The 20098-nt window shown below is 42.4% G+C and overlaps 1 protein-coding gene across 1 annotated transcript in view; it reads right to left on the bottom strand.

The window, feature by feature from the left end:
• The window catches only part of LOC104027713 (protein eyes shut homolog), a 961671-nt gene that overhangs the window by 583301 nt on the left and 358272 nt on the right, over nt 1-20098 (bottom strand). The window contains exon 21 of the mRNA XM_075707654.1: nt 15396-15517. Within this exon, the coding sequence (XP_075563769.1) occupies nt 15396-15517 (122 nt within the window). The remainder of the gene's footprint in view (nt 1-15395; nt 15518-20098) is intronic.

The following is a 20098-nucleotide window of genomic DNA, read 5'->3' as shown; positions in this document are numbered from 1 at the left end:
CTTTCTTCATCCTTAGATGCAAATCATTTCTATGTCCTTTACATGCACCAGAGTAATGAATTCACCTGTTCTTACACACTCCAGGCTGCTCAGTGTGTGCCTGTACAGTTTTAGAACTGGTCCTTGCAGATGACTGACATTTCTCCTTTGGCCCTCACTCCTAGTGTCCTTCCAATTGCATGTGTCTGCTTTTCTGTGCCTTTCCTCTTCAGCAGTGACCTTGAAGCCAAGGAACTTATGTTTGAGGAAAGACAAGAGGTACCTCAGTGTGCTCTAAGAATTTACCCTAAGGCTCTTCCTCAAGAGGGAAAGGATACTCCATCTGCCTGTTCTCTGCACCCTGTCAGTGCAGGGATAAGAATCGGTACAACTCGGTATTTCTTCTCCAAATCTGTTACAAATTATACCAACCTATGCTTACAGAAAGTGGCACTTCCATCCCACCCCATCTCAACACCTGCAGGAGAAAAACTGAAACAGAAGTTTAGATCCATGGTTTTTTTCCTGTGTTCTCACTTCAGCCACCAGAGGAGAAATTAAATGCAACAGAAACACAGTTCAGTCTTTCTTTCTGTAGCCCTTTCCTTCATGTTTGTCTTTTAAATGTTTCCATACAAATCGTATGACCAGAAATTGTTGAATTAATACCATTTTTAAGTCTGTAGTCCACTATTTTTTTTATTATTCCTAACTATAATAATTACACGCATGATAAACATCTTAGTTTATGGGCATACATGAAACTTGCTATTCAAAAATGTCAGAATCGCAACATACATACCAGAACTGAAAAACTGCAAATATAAAATTGCATGTATTTCACATACATTAAGCACAGTTGTCGTAGTTTAGCCCCAGCCAGCAACTAAGCACCATGCAGCCACTCACTCACTCCCCCTACCCCGGTGAGATGAGGGAGAGAATCGGAAGAGTAAGAGTGCGAAACACTCCTGGGTTGAGAGAAGAACAGTTTAATAACTGAAATAAAGTAAATAGTAATGATAATAATAACAATATAATAATAGTAGTAATAATATACAAAGCGAGTGATGCACAATGCAATTGCTCACCACCCGCCAAACGATACCCAGACAGTTCCCAAGCAACGATCGCTGCTCCCAGACCAACCCACCCCCCAGTTTATATACTGAGCGTGTCATATGGTATGGAATAGCCCTTTGGTCAGTTTGGATCAACTATTCTGGCTGTGCCCCCTCCCAGCTTCTTGTGCACCTGGCAGAGCATGGGAAGCTGAAAAGTCCTTGACTAGCATAAGGAGTACATAGCAACAACTAAAACATCAGTGTTATCAACATTCTTCTCCTACTAAATCCGAAACACAGCACTATGCCTGCTACTAGGAAGAATATTAACTCTATCCCAGCCAAAACCAGGACTATAGTAGACCAAATTTAAGAGATATGAAGTGCAGAGTAACTGGTGTATATGTTTATATATACTTTTTCCAATTTTACTATCAAAATCACCTACTTATGCCCAAACTTTGAGGGATCTATGCATATAAACAGACAAAAAATGTGGATGATTACAGAAACAAACAGAAATGCACAGAAACTTCAAGGTTGGAAGGGACATCTAGAGATCATCTAGTTCAATCCCCCTGCTCAGAGCAGGGTGAACTACAGCAAGGACAAAGCCAAACTGCAACTGGACAAGGTCCTTCTCCAACGATGCACACTGCACAACCTTTATGGTCAACCTGTTCCAGTGTTCGATCACCCTAACAGTAAAAAATGCAGTAAAAAAAACATTTAAATGGACTTGCCTGTATTTCAGTTTGTGCCTGTTGCTTCTTGTCCTTTGACTGGGAACCACTAAGAGCCTGGCTCTGTCTTCTTTACCTGTGCTATCTCCCTGTCCACCTCCCCGCCCATATTACACACACTGATTCTGCTAAGCCTGCTCTTCTCCAGGCTAAACAGTCCCAGCTCTTTCTGTGTTTCCTCATATGGAGGCGTTCTAGTCCCTGGATCACCTTAGTGGCCTTTTGCAGGACTCTCTCTTATCCATGTCTCTCTCTTACTGGGGAGCCCAGAAGAGAACATGGCGCTCCAGATGTATCTTACAAGTACTGAGTAGAGGGGAAGGCTCGCCTCCCTCAACCTGCTGCTGATGTTCTTCCTAATGCAGCCCAGGATGCTGTTGGCATTCCTTACTGACCTCATGGATACACCACCACTGACTGACCGCCAGCTGGTCTTTGTGCCTGGCAGTTCAGCCTGTTTTGTCTATGAGGATGTGACGGCAGATAGTGTCTAAAGTCTTGCTAAAATCAAGATAAAAAACATTCACAGCTCTCCCATTATCTGTCAAGCCAGTCATCCCATTGAACACTACCATCAGGCATGCTTTCCTCTTTGTAAATCCATGCTCCCAATCGTCTTCCTTTCCATCACCTGTGGGGAAACCATTTCAAGGATTATTTGCTCCATCATCTTCCCAGGGATGGGGGTGAGGCTGACTGCTCTACAGTTTCCCATATCCTCCTTCTTGCCTTTCTTGAAGATAGCAGTGACCTTTTCCATATCCAGCCTTTCTTTTTTCTGCTTTTTTCCACTCCATTCTCTAGCATATTTCCATTTTCTGTCTTTCTTCCAATCCCCAGGAACCTCCCCTAGTCACCAAGACCTTTTAAAGATAATCAAGAGTGGCTTCACAATGACATCAGCCAGGTCCCTCAGGACTCATGATACATCTTATCAGCATCTTGCATCAGGGAGTCTCCCAGTATGATCATTCACCCTCTCCTCCTGGTGCTGCCTCATGGCTCAGTTTCAGCTGATTCAGATGCTTTGCTGGACAGAGCTTCCTGTCCCTCCTCTGATACCAGGTCACTGAACCTATCTGTAGTTGCAGAGCTGCAGACAGGACAGGAGCCCTCACTCTTCTATCAATGCCACAAGCTTCCAGCCTTCATCATCACTGGAGTCTCCATTTCCAAGCTCCTAAGCACAGACTCTGCCCAGTCCTTTCACTATGGTTAGGAGTTCAGGTTCCTGTATCTGTAGGGTCTTGGAGAATATCATGTTTTTCTTCTCATCATCTCCAAAGCTGCAGTCTACTGACTGCCTCCCACAGCTCATTTACTTGGCAGCACAGGTCCTCCTCCAGCACACAAGTACCTCCTGCAGGCAAGGACACTGTATGCTCTGGCCCCAGCCTCAGCAAGAGGCCCGACATCTCTGCAGCCCCAGGCCTGCAGAACTACATCCCCCCCTGAGGAGCTCAGTCTGGTTTGAGGTCTCTTAACATGCTGAAGCAGTTGCTCCTGTGGACAGTCAGAGATAGCGCCTGCCCTGTAGTGCCTCACTACCTAAGTACACAATGTCCTCAACAGAGTGTCTGGCCTCCCTCTACACTACTCCCTCTGTTGGCTGTGCTCTAGGCTTGGTAGTTACATACACTCTATAGCATTTGCTGAAAGGATGCTTGACTGTCCCTAATGAGGAGTCAGCTGGAAACAAAAAGCTCAAAGTGCCCATGCACGAAGAAAAGTTGACAACAATGCTTGTGGGAAACGGCTACAGCTTGCTAGCCATCACAGCCTCCTGTAGCTATCCCTTCCCAGGAGCAGCAGGCACCCTGAAGCTCCTCAGAGTTCATAGCAGTCCTCTGATGACCCCAGAAGTAGTCCCCAGAAAATCTAGCATATCTCAAGCCAGAGCCCAGAAACTGCTATGCAAACTGCTTCATCTGTTAGCTGTCTCTGTTAGCTGTGCTCATGTATTTGTACATTATTTACACTGAAAGTGTTTAACTGCCCTACAGCTATGATGAATTTGGATAACTTTTATATCACATTCCATGCACTCTCAAAGCTATGCCTCAGGTACCTCATTATTTTAGAAACTGTTTTGTACTCCCTCCATTTAACTTGTGCGTTCAGCAAATGATCATTTCATGTCTCTTTGGGTGTCTGTAACTGAAAGATATTATAAAACATTTATTTAAAATACGTCACTTAATGATGAAGTATACCAGGAGGAGCAATTCTACTGTTTAGGAAGGAAAAAGCTGATGAGCTGGGATGGGCGGGAGGTATTTTCCAGGTAGTTACTGTGTTGCTTTAAATTTCATGTTTCATTGGGATTTTGAATAAAAATGCCACTGCCCTTTCAGAAAACTGTTGAGTGGCCAAAATATGCCCTAAGGGGTGCAAAATGTCAGTGACTTTTTAGTAGATGCTACTGAGATGGCACAGCCTTGTTGTTTGCCTAAGGCAATGAAAACCCTAAAGCTGATTTCACACACTGCAGTATAACAAGCAGCACACTACACATTTCCAGTTGTTAGCAGTATTACCAGAGATGAAACTATAAAACACTTGCCATCTTTGGAGGAAACACTTGTTTGCGCTTTAACAAGTTTGTCATAGAAACATAGAAGCGTTTAGGTTGGAAAAGACCTTTAAGATCATCCAGTCCAACCATTAACCTAACATTACTAAGTCCACCACTAAACCAATTAAGGGGAGAGTAGCAATTTCATGTTTCCTGGCTTGGTAGCTGGATTATTTATAATGAAAGTAAAAACTAGGAATCATTAAGATTGGAAAGGACCTCTAAAATCATCATGCCAATCATCAACCCAACACCACCATACCTACTAAACTATGTCCCAAAGTGCCACATCTACCTGTTTTTTGAACACTTCCAGGGATGGTGACTCCACCACCTCTCTGGGCACCCTGTTCCAATTCTTGACTACCCTTTCTGTGAAGAAATTTTTCCTAATATCCAACCTAAACCTCCCCTGGCGCAGCTTGAGCCCATTTCCTCTCGTCCTATCGCTAACTACTTGGGAGAAGAGACCAACACCCACCTCACTACAACCTCCTTTCAGGTAGTTGTAGAGAGTGATAAGGTCTCCCCTCAGCCTCCTCTTCTCCAGGCTAAACAACCCCAGTTCCCTCAGCCGCTCCTCATAAGGCCTGTGCTCCACACCCTTCACCAGCTTTGTTGCCCTTCTCTGAACACGCTCCAGCACCTCGATGTCCTTCTTGTAGTGAGGGGCCCAAAACTGGAGACAGTATTCCAGGTGCTGCCTCACCAGCGCCGGGGCTCATTGACAGGGCTTTAAACTAGATGTGAAGGGGGAGGGGGAACGTACCAGGCTTGCCTGTGACAAGCTGTGGGATGGTACACAATGGTTAGAGGGACGGGGTGCTACTGTGAGCCCTCAACCTGTTGCACAGAGGCATGATGTGGACGCTGCAGCACAGCTGAAGTCTGGCAGAGATGAGCCAGGGGCTCCTGAGATAGTTAGAGCTCACAAGGAAACCTTTGTGAAACACCCCAAGGGAAATAAGGGATGTTCCACTAAGAAGGTGACATGGCCAACAGCCCAGATGAAATGCCTCTACACGAACGCACGCAGCATGGGGAACAAACAGGAGGAGCTGGAAGCTGCTGTGCTACTAGACAGCTACGACCTGATTGCCATAACCGAAACCTGGTGGGACGAATCCCACGACTGGAATGTGGCTATTGATGGCTACAGGCTCTTCAGAAGGGACAGGCGAGGAAGGAGGGGCGGAGGTGTTGCCCTCTACGTAAAGAAATCAATACAGTGTGAAGAGCTGTCCCTGAAGAATAGCCACGAGCAGGTCGAAAGCTTATGGGTAAGAGTTGGAGACAGAGGCAACAGAGGGAACCTTGTGGTTGGTGTCTACTGCAGGCCGCCTGATCAAGGGGAGCCTGCTGACAAAGCCTTCTTCCTCCAGCTCCAGGAGGCTTCGCGCTTGCAGACTCTTGTCCTGCTGGGGGACTTCAACCACCCTGACATTTGCTGGAAAAGCAACACGGCGAGCTGTAGGCAATCCAGGAGATTCCTGGAATGCATAGAGGACAACTTCCTAAGCCAGGTAATAGACACACCTACCTGAGGGGACGCAATACTGGATCTGATGGTCACCAATGCAACTGAGCTCATCGGTGATGTCAAGACTGGAGGCAGCTTCGGCTGCAGTGATCACGCAGTGGTGGAGTTCACGCTCCTGAGGGACATGGGAAAAGCGAGGAGTACAGTCAGGACACTAAATTTTAGGAAAGCAAACTTCCAGCTCTTCAAGGAGTTAGTCAGAAGGACTCCCTGGGAGACGGTCCTCAGGGACAGTGGAACGGACAGAGTTGGCAGATCTTTAAGGACACCTTCCATAGAGTGCAAGAGCTATCAGTCCCCAAGTGTAAAAAATCAGGCAAGGAAGGGAAGAGACCAGCATGGCTGAGTCGAGACCTGCTGGTCAAACTAAAGAGTAAGAGGGAACTGCACAGGCAGTGGAAGCAGGGACAGGTGTCCTGGGGGGAATACAGGGAAATGGCCTGGTTGTGGAGGGAGGAGGTCAGGAAGGCCAAGGCGAGGATGGAGCTGAATCTGGCAAGGGACATAAAGAATAGCAAGAAGGGCTTTTACAGGTATATCAACCAGAAAAGGAAGGTTAAAGAAAGCGTACCCCACCTGATGAACAAGAAAGGCGAACTTGCATCAACGGAAGAGGAGAAGGCTGAGGTACTCAACAACTTCTTTGCCTCAGTCTTCACCGGCAACTTCTCTCCTCACCCCTCCCAAATTGATTGACCAAAAGATGGGGAGAAGGGGGGTAGAGCCCCCCCCACTGTAAGGGAAGATAAGGTTGGAGACCACCTGAGGAACCTGAATGTACACAAGTCTATGGGACCTGATGAGATGCATCCCAGAGTCCTGAGGGAACTGGCTGATGTAGTTGCCAAGACACTCTCCATGATATTTGAAAAGTCATGGCAGCCAGGTCAAGTCCCTGCTGACTGGAAGAAGGGGAATGTTGTGCCCATTTTTAAAAAGGGAAGAAAGGAGGTCCCTGGGAACTATCGACCTGTCAGCCTCACCTCTGTGCCTGGGAAGATCACGTAACAGATCCTCCCAGAAGCTATGCTCAAGCACATGGAGGACAGGGAGGTCATTCGAGACAGCCAGCACGGATTCACCAAGGGCAAGTCCTGCCTGACCAACCTAGTGGCTTTCTATGAAGGAGTGACTGCATCAGTGGACAAGGGAAAAGCAATGGATGTCATCTACTTGGATTTCTGTAAAGTGTTCGACACAGTTCCCCACAACATCCTTCTCTCTAAACTGGGGAGATACGGGTTTGATGGGTGGACTATTTGGTGGATAAGGAATTGGCTGGATGGTCGCATCCAGAGGGTAGTGGTCAATGGCTCGATGTCCACATGGAGAGCGGTGACAAGTGGAGTCCCTCAGGGGTCTGTACTGGGACCAGTGCTATTTAACATCTTCATCAACGACATAGACAGTGGGATCGAGTGCACCCTCAACAAGTTTGCAGATGACACCAAGCTGAGTGGTGCGGTTGACACACCAGGAGGATGAGATGTCATCCAGAGGGACCTGGACAAGCTGGAGAGGTGGGCCTGTGTGAACCTCATGAGGTTCAACAAGGCCAAGTGCAAGGTCCTGCACATAGGTCAGGGCAATCCCCCGGTATCAGTACAGGCTGGGGGATGAAGAGATTGGGAGCAGCCCTGTGGAGAAGGACTTGGGGGTACTGGTGGATGAAAAGCTGGACATGACCCAGCAATGTGCACTTGCAGCCCAGAAAGCCAACCGTATCCTGGGCTGCATCAAAAGAAGCGTGGCCAGCAGGCCAAGGGAGTTGATTCTGCCCCTCTACTCTGCTCTGGTGAGACCTCATCTGGAGTACTGCGTCCAGCTCTGGGGCCCTCAGCACAAGAAGGACATGGACCTGCTGGAGCGGGTCCAGAAGAGGGCCACCAAAATGATCTGAGGGATGGAATACCTCTCCTATGAGGCCAGGCTGAGAGAGTTGGGATTGTTCAGCCTGGAGAAGAGAAGGCTGCGAGGAGACCTTATTGTGACCTTCCAGTACTTAAAGGGGGCCTACAGGAAGGATGGGGGCAATCTTTTTAGCAAGGCCTGTTGTGACAGGACAAGGAATAATGGGTTTAAACTAAAGAAGAATAGATTTAGAGTAGACATAAGGAAGAAATTTTTCACAATGAGAGTGGTCAAGCACTGGAACAGGTTGCCCAGAGAGGCAGTGGAGGCCCCATCCCTGGCAACATTCAAGGTCAGGTTGGACGGGGCTCTGAGCAACCTGATCTAGTTAAAGCTGTCCCTGCTCACTGCAGGGGGGTTGGGCTAGATGATCTCTAAAGGTCCCTTCCAACCCAAAGCATTCTATGATTCTATGATAAGTACAGGGGGACAATCACCTCCCTGCTCCTGCTGGCCACACTATTCCTGATACAAGCCAGGATGCTGTTGGCCTTCTTGGCCACCTGGGCACACTGATGGCTCATGTTCAGCCAGCTGTCAACCAACACCCCCAGGTCCTTTTCGGCCAGGCAGCTTTCCAGCCACTCTTCCCCAAGCCTGTAGCGCTGCATGGGGTTGTTGTGACCCAAGTGCAGGACCTGGCACTTGGCCGCGTTGAACCTCATACAGTTCGCCTCAGCTCATCGGTCCAGCCTGTCCAGGTCCCTCTGCAGGGCCATCCTACCCTCCAGCAGATCGACACTCCCACCCAACTTGGTCTCATCTGCAAATTTACTGAGGGCACACTCAATCCCCTCATCCAGATCATCGATAAAGATATTAAACAAGGCTGGCCCCAAAACAGAGCCCTGGGGAACACCGCTTGTGACCGGCTGCCAACTGGACTTAACTCCATTCACGACTACTCTCTGGGCTCAGCCACCCAACCAGTTCTTTACCCAGCGAAGACTATGCCCGTCCAAGCCATGAGCTGCCAGCTTCCCAAGGAGAATGCTATGGGAGACTGTGTCAAAGGCTTTGCTAAAGTCCAGGCAGATGATGCCCACAGCCTTTCCTTCATCCACCAGGCAGGTCACCAGGTCATAAAAGGAGATCAGGTTGGTCAAGCAAGACCTGCCTTTCATGAACCCATGCTGGCTGGGCCCAGTCCCGTGGTTGACCTGTACATGCCTGTTGAGCACACTCAAGATGAACCGCTCCATAATCTTTCCCAGCACCGAGATCAGGCTGACAGCTAATTTCTTTAGCTAATTCATTATCCACCCATCCCTGATTTAGGAATGACCTGCTTGTACAACTTAGCACAGAATGATTCTTACATAGTTTTGAGAAAATGCAGAGGCCGATTTTAACTTCTGGAGAGGATTTATTTGGAAAAGCGAAGTTGGGGGGGGGGGGGGGGGGGGAAGAGCAAAACTCTGCTGCTTTTCTGTAACAGTACTATAGTTAAAGTTCATGGTATGCATAACACTGCATACATTCTAATGACATAAGATTAGTCCTGTTTTAAGAACTCAGCACGGGTAGATGACAGTTACACTAAAGAAAAACTATTTTTTTATTCCGAAAGGAAGATCTGGCTTCAAATGCTAAGAAGCAAAGATGGGAGCTCCAGGACAAGATGTTGTATTTGGGAATGGACTGACAAAGTAACAGGCAGGAGACAGAATAGGTCTAACTCTGGTTGACAGTATGGTTACCCAAATTGTCAGCTGGCATAAATTATTACCTAAGTAAAGATAAAGAAAGATGATCATGGCATGGTTACTAATTGAAGAAGCATTGCTAAGGAAGACTTGCACAGTTTGAGATGAGTTCTGAAATTACTCAAAAGACCCTCCACTACAAACGCAACCGGAGTCTAAAGGGAGGTAGGAAAACTAGGGCCTTTCACAGGACAGGATAAAGAACAAAAGGGTTTAAATGAAGAGCATTTAAATACAGAAAACATTTTTGCACATTATCATTGATTTCTCACAAGTGCTTAAGGAACTTAAGCCTCATATTTAAAGGTAACACTGGCATTTACCAACTTTTGTCTTTGCAGAAGGTAGTGGGAAAGAGGTGTTTCAGTGCCAGAGTCACCTCTGAAAAAAAAAAGCTAACTCCTAGAATTAGAGTCATACAACTAACATTACAAAACTATCTACAATATTTTACTGAGTACCCATGTGTGACACAGTCACAACATTAGGCAAAACTCAGATCTGTATCATATGTAGCCAAAGAAGAGAACCACTGCACCCAAAAAAGGGTGCTTAGAAGCAGGCTAAGGGAACTGTACCTAATATTTGTTCCAAACCTAAGTACACTAAAATAGCATAACTGGATAAAATTAATAAGCATTTCATAATACTGTAACACCACTTACAGCATTTTGTAACACAACTAGGCTTAAATATATAAATAATATCCATAACTGTGAAGGGGCAAATGGAGACCTGTGCTATAGCTGCACAAATAGCGTGTAAGAAAGCATGTGCCAGAAGTAAAATCTAAAGGGTAAGAATGAGCAGACAGGAAAGATGTCCGTCTCTGCAAAAATAAGTAAAACAAGAAGGGGTCCTGATTCCAAAAGTAAGACACGAAGGGCAGATATGATCACACTTTTCTTTTGTAGAGGAAGCAGGAAGCATAAAACAGTGATTATGCTTTATCATAATCATTGATTATGATGAAAGTGAGAAAAGGCAGGGAAAAAAAGAAGACAGGCTGCTGTGGTTCCTGCTTCCCCCACTGAAGAACTCTAGGGACTGACTACCCTGACCTCAGCAACTAAGAACCATCAACAGCCACAGCCAGCAGTGCTAACTAAACAGCATCAGTTCCATAGTACTGCATGATTACATAAACATAAATGATAAATACACAAATATAAATAAATATATAAATAATACTAGTTTGTACAGTTACTAATGGTAAGGACTAATGGTGTTGTACACGCAGTGATAATGATTAACAGTGATTAAGAATTAACCTTTGGCAATGTGTAATGTTAATGATATCAGCAACCCAGTAAGGAGTTATTCTGCAGTTTGGAACTTGCATATTTTGTCAGTCTTTTTAAATATTCCCATCACAGAGAGCACTAATTTCCTAAATGATATATGTATCTATATATTCATTTGCAACAAACTTACCTTTAATGGAGTTACAATGAAAAGAATTTATACTTTACTATAAAGTCAGAAGGAGTAGAGATTCTGCATAGAGATTCTGTACAGAGCTCTGCTGCTAAGGACTGGCACTGTTAGACTGACTAACACAGTCAGCATGAGTCCCAATCAGTGAACCAAGATACAGTAAGGGAGACTATCCTGTATTTTTTTAATTTTTTTTTTTTAAAAAGGAAAACATTAAAAAAGAGTAACAGAGGAAAAAGAATAAACTACAGGTATAAAACCAGAACTGCACTTCAGTTTACACAGATTATTAAAATGGTATCTTAGTGGATGGATTCAACTGCTGACAAAGGATAACTTTTTTAAAAAAAAGTAAACTTTTACTTTAAGTAAACACCAAAACTGTTATAAAGAATATAAGATCAATTGATGGCATAAGGAAATATATTTAAGTCTACTTTCTTGTTTAGTATGGAGGAGTCCATAGCTATGTTATAAAAAGAAAAGCAGCAACAACACACTTAGCATCTTTATTCTTTATAACAACCTCAACAACAAATACTGACAAAATGGCAAAAAGCATGAATCTGTGGGATTCAATGTAGATATAGAGAAAGAATTGAGTACTTTGGAGAGACACTTGGTTAATCCTCCAAGTTTTAACATCATAATGATTACAGCGAAGTTCCAAACTATTCTACATCCTTAGAAACACCAGTTCATCCATAAAACTATGTTGCCTCTTATTTTGCAAGGAGTTGAAGAGATTTTCACTTAAAAGTTTCCCTGTAAGCTGGTAACAGCAAAAGAGACACAAGGGTTTTAATTAGGGTTTGATGTATTCGGGCAAAACCTCAGAAGTATCAGGAGAGATGATACAATAAGATAGAGGAGAAACAGGGAATTCACCTGATAATAGCTGCACCTGTCTATAAATGTTCAGAGACATAATTTGAGACATTATTCAAGAGAATTAGAGTGAGGTTCACAGAGTACTGGAAATACATGCACGAAACTATTCTAAATTAATTTATTTGCTGTGCCATGTGCCAAACTGAAAAGAAGGAAAAAAAAAGAAATTTCCCAGTTTATCAGCTGAACAAAAATTAACTGGAATGAAACAGGAATTACATAACAATTTATTCACATTTAACAATTCAAGCTTAACTATTGATTCAGTGTCTTATTCTGATTTTGTAAAATAAAAACATGCAACTGAGAAGGCTTTTTTTTTTTCCTGTCAGCATGTGATTTATTTTCCTATGATGGAATCCATAAAAAAAAAAAAAATTCTGTTCTGGCACACTTATTGATTCTTCAGTTTTGGCAGCAAAAGTTTTCATATCAAGGATCAAAAATGAATAGCACCAGATAAATAAATGAACTTAAAAGAGAAATTTTTAATTAGAAATTATGGTCTGTATTATTATTCTCATTACAGATTTGAAACTTGGTACAAAAATATTTCCTTTTGTATTATATTCTTTTGGGGTTTTTTCTGTACAAAAATATATTTTTCATGCTGTTACACAATAAATTACCTAGTTTTTCAAGAACTGATGTTTTCAGATGGATCTGCAAATACTTAAGAGAAAGTAAACTAATGAATATTATCAAGCCATAAAAGAAAGCTATGTTATCTATTCTTTACATTGATTTAAGTTGGAAGTGATATCAAACACCAGCAGTGGTGTGGCCAACTTCAAAGAAATTCAGAAAATTCTGAATATCGTTGCCAGCAGCTACACTGACACCAGCAAAATAAACAGTGCCAGAACATCGCCACAGGCAAGGAAACTGCATTGTCCATCACTGTTGCATTCTTAAAGCATTTCCTGGCCTGACTTTGGTCCAGACCAACCAGTGCTTGTCCAAAACAATGCCTAGGCACAGCTCAAGAATGCCAATGGTCTTTTCCATTAGGCAGTTAGAATCCAGTTATCCTGTTTTAAAGACTATGTTTAATTTTAAGGATATGGCTGGATGTCCTCAGGATCAGACACTAGTCACTGCTGCTGCTTAGCTACCATGAGATGAACACTTTGTCACTGTAGTTTTGTAATAGAAACCAACACTTCTTTGATATTAAGAAAGAGTAATTGTGAAAAAAAAGCAGAATGCCTTTTAAAAACTGTAAGTATAAACTAGGACAACTCTGATAATTGAAATGAAATTGCTTTAGATTATACAACAAAAACACTGGTCTAGACCCACTTTCCTTGTTACCAAGTCTTTGACTCCCAGTTCCAACTACAGGTATCTGTGAAGAAGTTGGTTTTGTTTGGCTTATCATGACCATTTGTTGTGGTTTAGCCCCAGCCAGCAACTAAGCACCACGCAGCCACTCACTCCCTCCCCCTACCCCGATGGGATAGGGGAGAGAATCAGAGGAGTAAGAGTGAGAAACACTCCTGGGTTGAGAGAAGAACAGTTTAATAATTGAAATAAAGTAAAATAGTAATAATGACAATATAATAATAACAACAATAATATACAAAGCAAGTGATGCACAATGCAATTGCCCACCACCCGCCAAACGATACCCAGACACCTCCCAAGCAACGATCGCTGCCCCCCGGCCAACCCCCCCCCCCCAGTTTATATACTGAGCATGACGTCATATGGTATGGAATAGCCCTTTGGTCAGTTTTGGATCAACTATTCTGGCTGTGCCCCCTCCCAGCTTCTTGTGCACCTGGCAGAGCATGGGAAGCTGAAAAGTCCTTGACTAGCATAAGCAGTACTCAGCAACAACTAAAACATCAGTGTGTTATCAACATTCTTCTCCTACTAAATCCAAACCACAGCACTATGCCAGCTACTAGGAAGAAAATTAACTCTATCCCAGCCAAAACCAGGACACCGTTGTACATGATGATTCCATCATACATCTAATTTTCCTGCTCTGTTATGTCTGCTAGGACAAACAGCTCTGAGAAAAAGTGTATGTGGTGCTTACAGTTCAAACCAATTCTCTTGTAAATGTTTTCTGTAACAGTTCAGTATTTGCCAAATCCAGAAAAAGTACTTTTTGAGCATTTTTTTTCCTAATTAAACAATAGGGAGTCCTTGGATTTGCTCATACATAGTTGACCCAGCTATGAACAAATCAGGGGAAGCTATGTTGCTGTCTGCAATATATATAATGCTTCCAGAGGTTGAAAAAATAGGTCAAATGTAAGGACAGGTAAAGATACATGGTCGCAAAATATTCATGCATCTAGAACTGTCCTTGAGGCTGGTGAAACTGTACATTTGCCTATACAATCCATTATATCATGTAAGAATTCAAATTGCCGTAACGTAACAGCTAATCAGATATAAACAGTATGCAGTTATAAAATTATTTTTTGTTAGTAGAGTACAAAGAACTACCAACTTCACAAAAATAAGAACTACAAAAATAAAAAAAATCTTTAACAAATTGTTTTATGTCCCAACAGACTTAAAAAAATGCAAAAAGCAATTAAAAATATTTTAACAAGTTTTATCAGCCTCACTAGACTCTTCTTTTTCTGTTACTGGACTTAAAAAGATTTTTACCAAAATAACACATAATACTATATATAAATGCAGCTCTAGGATAACACAAAGTATTTCAGTTAAATTCTGAACATAAACTAATGCAAAAACTTATATATATTAAAGTTAGTTAAATTTATCTTTAGCTATTTGGGGAATCGTTTTTCTGTTTTCAACTGTGGTAGGTTTTACTTATGATTATTGTCTATATTGCCAGGAACGTCATCACTGTACAACAACTAGACTGTGTACTGTGTACAGTCATTACACTGTGTTCTTTATGCAGCTATATCAGTATCCATTAAGAATTTACATTCACATACAGGACTGTTCTAGTACTGACATCATAATATAGGTAAACCCTGGCTACAAGTAACAGAAGCTAGATTGTTTATGGAGTCCTTATCCTCGTAATACTGAAACAAAATAAATTTTAAATCATAAAGGCATGCATGAAATAAAGATTGGGGTTTGAGTTAAAAATAATATGGTTAGTGTCAAATCCTCATGCTTTCTCCCAGTGTGACTGTAAATTTTAGTTATTATTTTGTTGTGATTTCAAGCCACAAGGTGGCAGCAATGATATAATCTCTTCATCTAAGATTGTACAACTATGTCCACTCCCACTTTTTAAATCATCTCCAGTGCTTACAGCGTATATATGACAGAAAGAAATCCTGTCTTTTCCTTGTCAAAATACAGTTCCAGATTAGATTACTTGCTAAGTGTTTTGAACTGATGCTTTTTTTTTTTTCAAATTTTCCATCTACAATTAATTATGTCTGCTGACTTCAAATGAATGTGCAGTAAAGCAGTGTATCCATGACACAAGTCTTTCTGTGAGAACATTCCTTTCCAGAAGCTGACAAATGAAATAACTACATGCATAAGTCTGTCATCCTGGAACATCATCCTGTAGTGAAAAGATGCAATGCTTACCGATAGTTGTTGAAAAGATCCATGCAGGTGCCATTGTTTTTACAAGGTTCTGAATTACATTCATTTGATTCATATTCACAAAATGTTCCTTCCCATCCAGGCAAGCAAACACATTGGTATCTCTGTAACATATTAAGTAAAATAAATATGTTACTTTTTGTATTTTTAATACAATTACAGAAGGTATTAGTGCTGACTGTTGTGCATTTTTAGTCTTCTAACAGGTGCTTCACCATTTCAAAACTTGGAAATTTTATAAATATATCAATAGTTTGGCCTACTAATATGATGAAAAAAGAGAGTATGAGGTAAGCATGCAACACTAATTATTATCTACTTTTTTGTATAATCAACTTGTGTACCCCAAATACTTTACTATCTCTTCCTCCCTCCTCCACGTTCTTCTAATAAAAGATATCTCTTCTATAAAACTACTTTATTTAGATATTACACTGACATGCCTAACACACAGATATTTACAATCATCCAAGTTGTACTGTTCAGCATGCAGTCCAAACAGAACTCAACATAAAAACATTTATTATGAAAATTCTCAGGATTATATAGCTACCCAACTTAACACCTTTAATAGACAACTCATGACATGTGAAATACTGTCTCCTATATACTGTATTAGATAGAATACAGGTTGATTTGGTAGTTATCCAGATAGCATAAATACAAGTCTTCTAGCTCTATGGTGGTAGTATTAAATACACTAATGATCAGGTGCTGTGAGCACAAAATTTCTGATTGATTAAACTGAATTATAATGAATTTATAAGTACATCAGCAATAAAAGGAGAGCCAAGGAGGATCTCCATTCTTTGCTGGATGTGGGGGGGAACATTGTCACCGAGGACAAGGAAAAGGCTGAAGTACTTAACGCCTTCTTTGCCTCTGTGTTCAACAGCCAGACCGGTCATCCCCAGGGTACTCAGGCCCTTGAGCAAGAGGATAGGGATAGGGACCAGAATGGAGCCCTCATAGTCCAGGAGGAAGCAGTTAATGACCTGCTATGCCACCTGGACGCTCACAAGTCTATGGGGCCGGATGGGATCCACCCGAGAGTACTGAGGGAGCTGGCAGAGGAGCTTGCCAAGCCACTCTCCATCATCTATCAACAGTCCTGGTTAACAGGGGAGGTCCCTGATGACTGGAGGCTTGCCAATGTGACGCCCATGTACAAGAAGGGCCGGAAGGAGGACCCGGGGAACTACAGGCCTGTCAGCCTGACCTCGGTGCCGGGGAAGATTATGGAGAGGTTCATCTTGAGCGAACTCCACAGGCAAGTACAGGTCAACCAGGGGATCAGGCCCAGCCAGCATGGGTTCACAAAAGGCAGGTCCTGCTTGACCAACCTGATCTCCTTCTATGACCTGGTGACCCGCCTGGTAGATGATGGAAAGGCTGTCGATGTCATCTACCTCGACTTTAGCAAAGCTTTTGACACCGTCTCGCATAATATCCTCCTCGGGAAGCTGGCAGCTCACGGCTTAGACAGGCATACTCTTCGCTGGGTAAAGAACTGGTTGGGTGGCCGAGCCCAGAGAGTAGTGATAAATGGTGTTAAGTCCAGTTGGCGGCCGGTCACGACCGGTGTTCCCCAGGGCTCTGTTTTAGGGCCAGTCCTGTTCAATATCTTTATCAATGATCTGGATGAGGGGATCGAGTGCACCCTCAGTAAGTTTGCAGACGACACCAAATTGGGTGGGAGTGTCGATCTGCTCGAGGGTAGGATGGCCCTGCAGAGGGATCTGGACAGACTGGATCGATGGGCCGTGGCCAACTGTATGAGGTTCAACAAGGCCAAGTGCCGGGTCCTGCACTTCGGTCACAACAACCCCATGCAACGCTACAGGCTTGGGGAGGAGTGGCTGGAAAGCTGCCTGGCCGAAAAGGACCTGGGGGTGTTAGTAGATAGCCGGCTGAACATGAGCCAGCAGTGTGCCCAGGTGGCCAAGAAGGCCAACAGCATGCTGGCTTGTATCAGGAATGCTGTGGCCAGCAGGAGCAGGGAGGTGATTGTCCCCCTGTACTCGGCGCTGGTGAGGCCGCACCTGGAATACTGTGTCCAGTTTTGGGCCCCTCACTACAAGAAAGACATTGAGGTGCTGGAGCGTGTCCAGAGAAGGGCAACAAAGCTGGTGAAGGGTCTGGAGAACAAGTCTTATGAGGAGCGGCTGAGGGAACTGGGGTTGTTTAGCCTGGAGAAGAGGAGGCTGAGGGGAGACCTTATCGCTCTCTACAACTACCTGAAAGGAGGTTGTAGTGAGGTGGGTGTTGGTCTCTTCTCCCAAGTAGCTAGCGATAGGACGAGAGGAAATGGGCTCAAGCTGCGCCAGGGGAGATTTAGGCTGGAAATTAGGAAAAATTTCTTTACGGAAAGGGTGGTCAGGCATTGGAACAGGCTGCCCAGAGAGGTGGTGGAGTCACCATCCCTGGAGGCGTTTAAAAAACGGGTAGATGTGGCACTTCGGGATATGGTTTAGTCTGGTCTACCCTTGATTAGTCTAGAGTGGGCTTGGTAGTGTAGGTTAATGGTTGGACTAGATGATCTTAAAGGTCTTTTCCAACCTAGATGATTCTATGATTCTATGATTCTATGATTCTATGAATAAAACTTCAACAGTGTGTATATCTACTTCAGAACTATATATATTATAGACCATTTTTCATCACACTGCAAAGCTATTACACCAAATTGTAACCAGACTCCAGTATTATCTCCAGATTCAAAATCATCTGCTCTCTGCATATAAAGCAATGTTTAACATAGTCTCACAGAATTGAAAAGCATAAAGTATCTTTTTCCTGCTTACATCTACAAAAAGAAAAAAAGAAAAAAATGAGAAAGGTGAACATCTGCTGAATTGATTATTAATTAACGAGGGGCAGCAATGCAAATAGTTCTATTCAGCAGAAGTTTTAATTGCTTCTTTTGCGAGACGCTTGCTTCTATCAAGGCCTCTTTCTACCAAAACTTAGGAAACACTTTGACGGTAAACATGACTAACATGAATTATTTCATTACTTGCTAAACACTGCAACAGCCTTCAGGGTAGATTTTTAAAGCCTATTAAAATCCATGTAAGTTGGAAAACATTAACAGTAAAACAAGTTTAGGAGGTTTTTTTAAAAGGCTGAGTGTGTAAATAAACTGCTACAGCATGATGATCAAATGTGTAAGGTACTAACACTGTGGCATCTACAGGTGTTTACAGTCTGCAAATCATACTGCTGCATTTTCCCTGTTTTGTTACTGACTCTGCACTTTGGAAACCGACAACTGTGTTTCAAAGAAATATGGGGATATGAACTTTTACATTAACAGTAAAGTGAAATTATTTAATTTCCTAATACAGTTTAAAAATATAGCAAGTTAAGTATCAGAACTCTGAAGCAAATGTACATTGGGCAGTTGTCCCAGACCCTTCTATGATGATACTCTTCCCACCTCCTGCCAAATTAACTACTTAAGAGTATTTTATTGGAACAAAGATAACAAAATAAAAAATGAAAGAAAGTTAATGGTTTAAAGCCAAGCTCAGTACAATTGTCCTGAGGTGTCATACAGTATGGAACAGATCCATTGTTTCCAGTACTTAAATTTAAATTATTTACATGTATATTCTACTATAGCTGGTCAAATCAACCTTTGTGCCAACCAATTTGAATATAGCATACTTGTGATTTGTACTTTTTCCCATTTGTTTTGTGCTTATGTTGACTAACACAGAAGCTATGCCTGCTTGGGACACAGCCATGATTTCTGTAACATGGATTTTCTGAACCCATTGAGATGTATTTTAAAAGCCAGAAAATAAACCTGAAGGATATCTTTCAAAGTTAAGATAGATCATTTTGACAAATACTAAATGTCAGTACCTTATTTACAGAGCAAACTAAGACAACAGAAAAATAATTGTGTGAAAGCAGCCTGGACACTCAAGATGACCTCAGTATACACTGGTAGGTTAACTACACATTCTAGTCAAAAAAAGAAAGTAACTTTTTGTCCTCTGTGTTTTACATAGGCAAGGCTACTCCATGCATCTAAATACAACTTGCTACCTAAAAAAAGCTTAATTGATAGTTTACTGTTACTGCTCTGTACTCCCAAATTCAGGCTCAATAAGTGCAAAATATTCTCTGTGAAGAGAGAAGAAAATTGGCAGCATGAATCCAAGAAGTGGGAAATATTTGAAGTGACAGTAAATCAAAGGTTAATATAAGAAACAAAAAGATTCTGTTGAAGTATTTTGTATTTTTTAAATAAAATACTGAGACACGAACTTGGAAAGGGAATATAATTTTCTGGGAATTTTGCCAAGGAAAGAAAAAAGAAAATACATTGTGACAAATTACATTACTAGCCCACATGTTAACATTTTCTATTACATCACAGCCCCACCCAAATTAGTTTTTAAATATTTTAATGAATTGGAAAGTTTTTCTGAGATTTCCTCAAGTCTTTGCTTATTTATCAGTGCCATGAAAACAAGTGTTAGAATGGAAAAAAAGATGCTACAAACACAAAAGGCAAAAATGAGGACTACTAATCCATACTCACAAGCACTATTAGACACCTCTTAAAAACTGTTCTATTGTCAGGTTAGGTATTCACATAACACCAGGAATGTGAGGTAAGGACTTATTTCCAAAAATACTCTTCCAGAAATGGATTACAAAATTAGCAGTGA

The sequence above is a fragment of the Pelecanus crispus genome, chromosome 3 (genome assembly GCF_030463565.1).
Source record: "Pelecanus crispus isolate bPelCri1 chromosome 3, bPelCri1.pri, whole genome shotgun sequence".
NCBI classification, from domain to species: domain Eukaryota; kingdom Metazoa; phylum Chordata; class Aves; order Pelecaniformes; family Pelecanidae; genus Pelecanus; species Pelecanus crispus.
The sequence above is the reverse complement of the archived record's forward strand: the minus strand, read 5'-3'. Positions and strand labels throughout refer to the sequence as shown.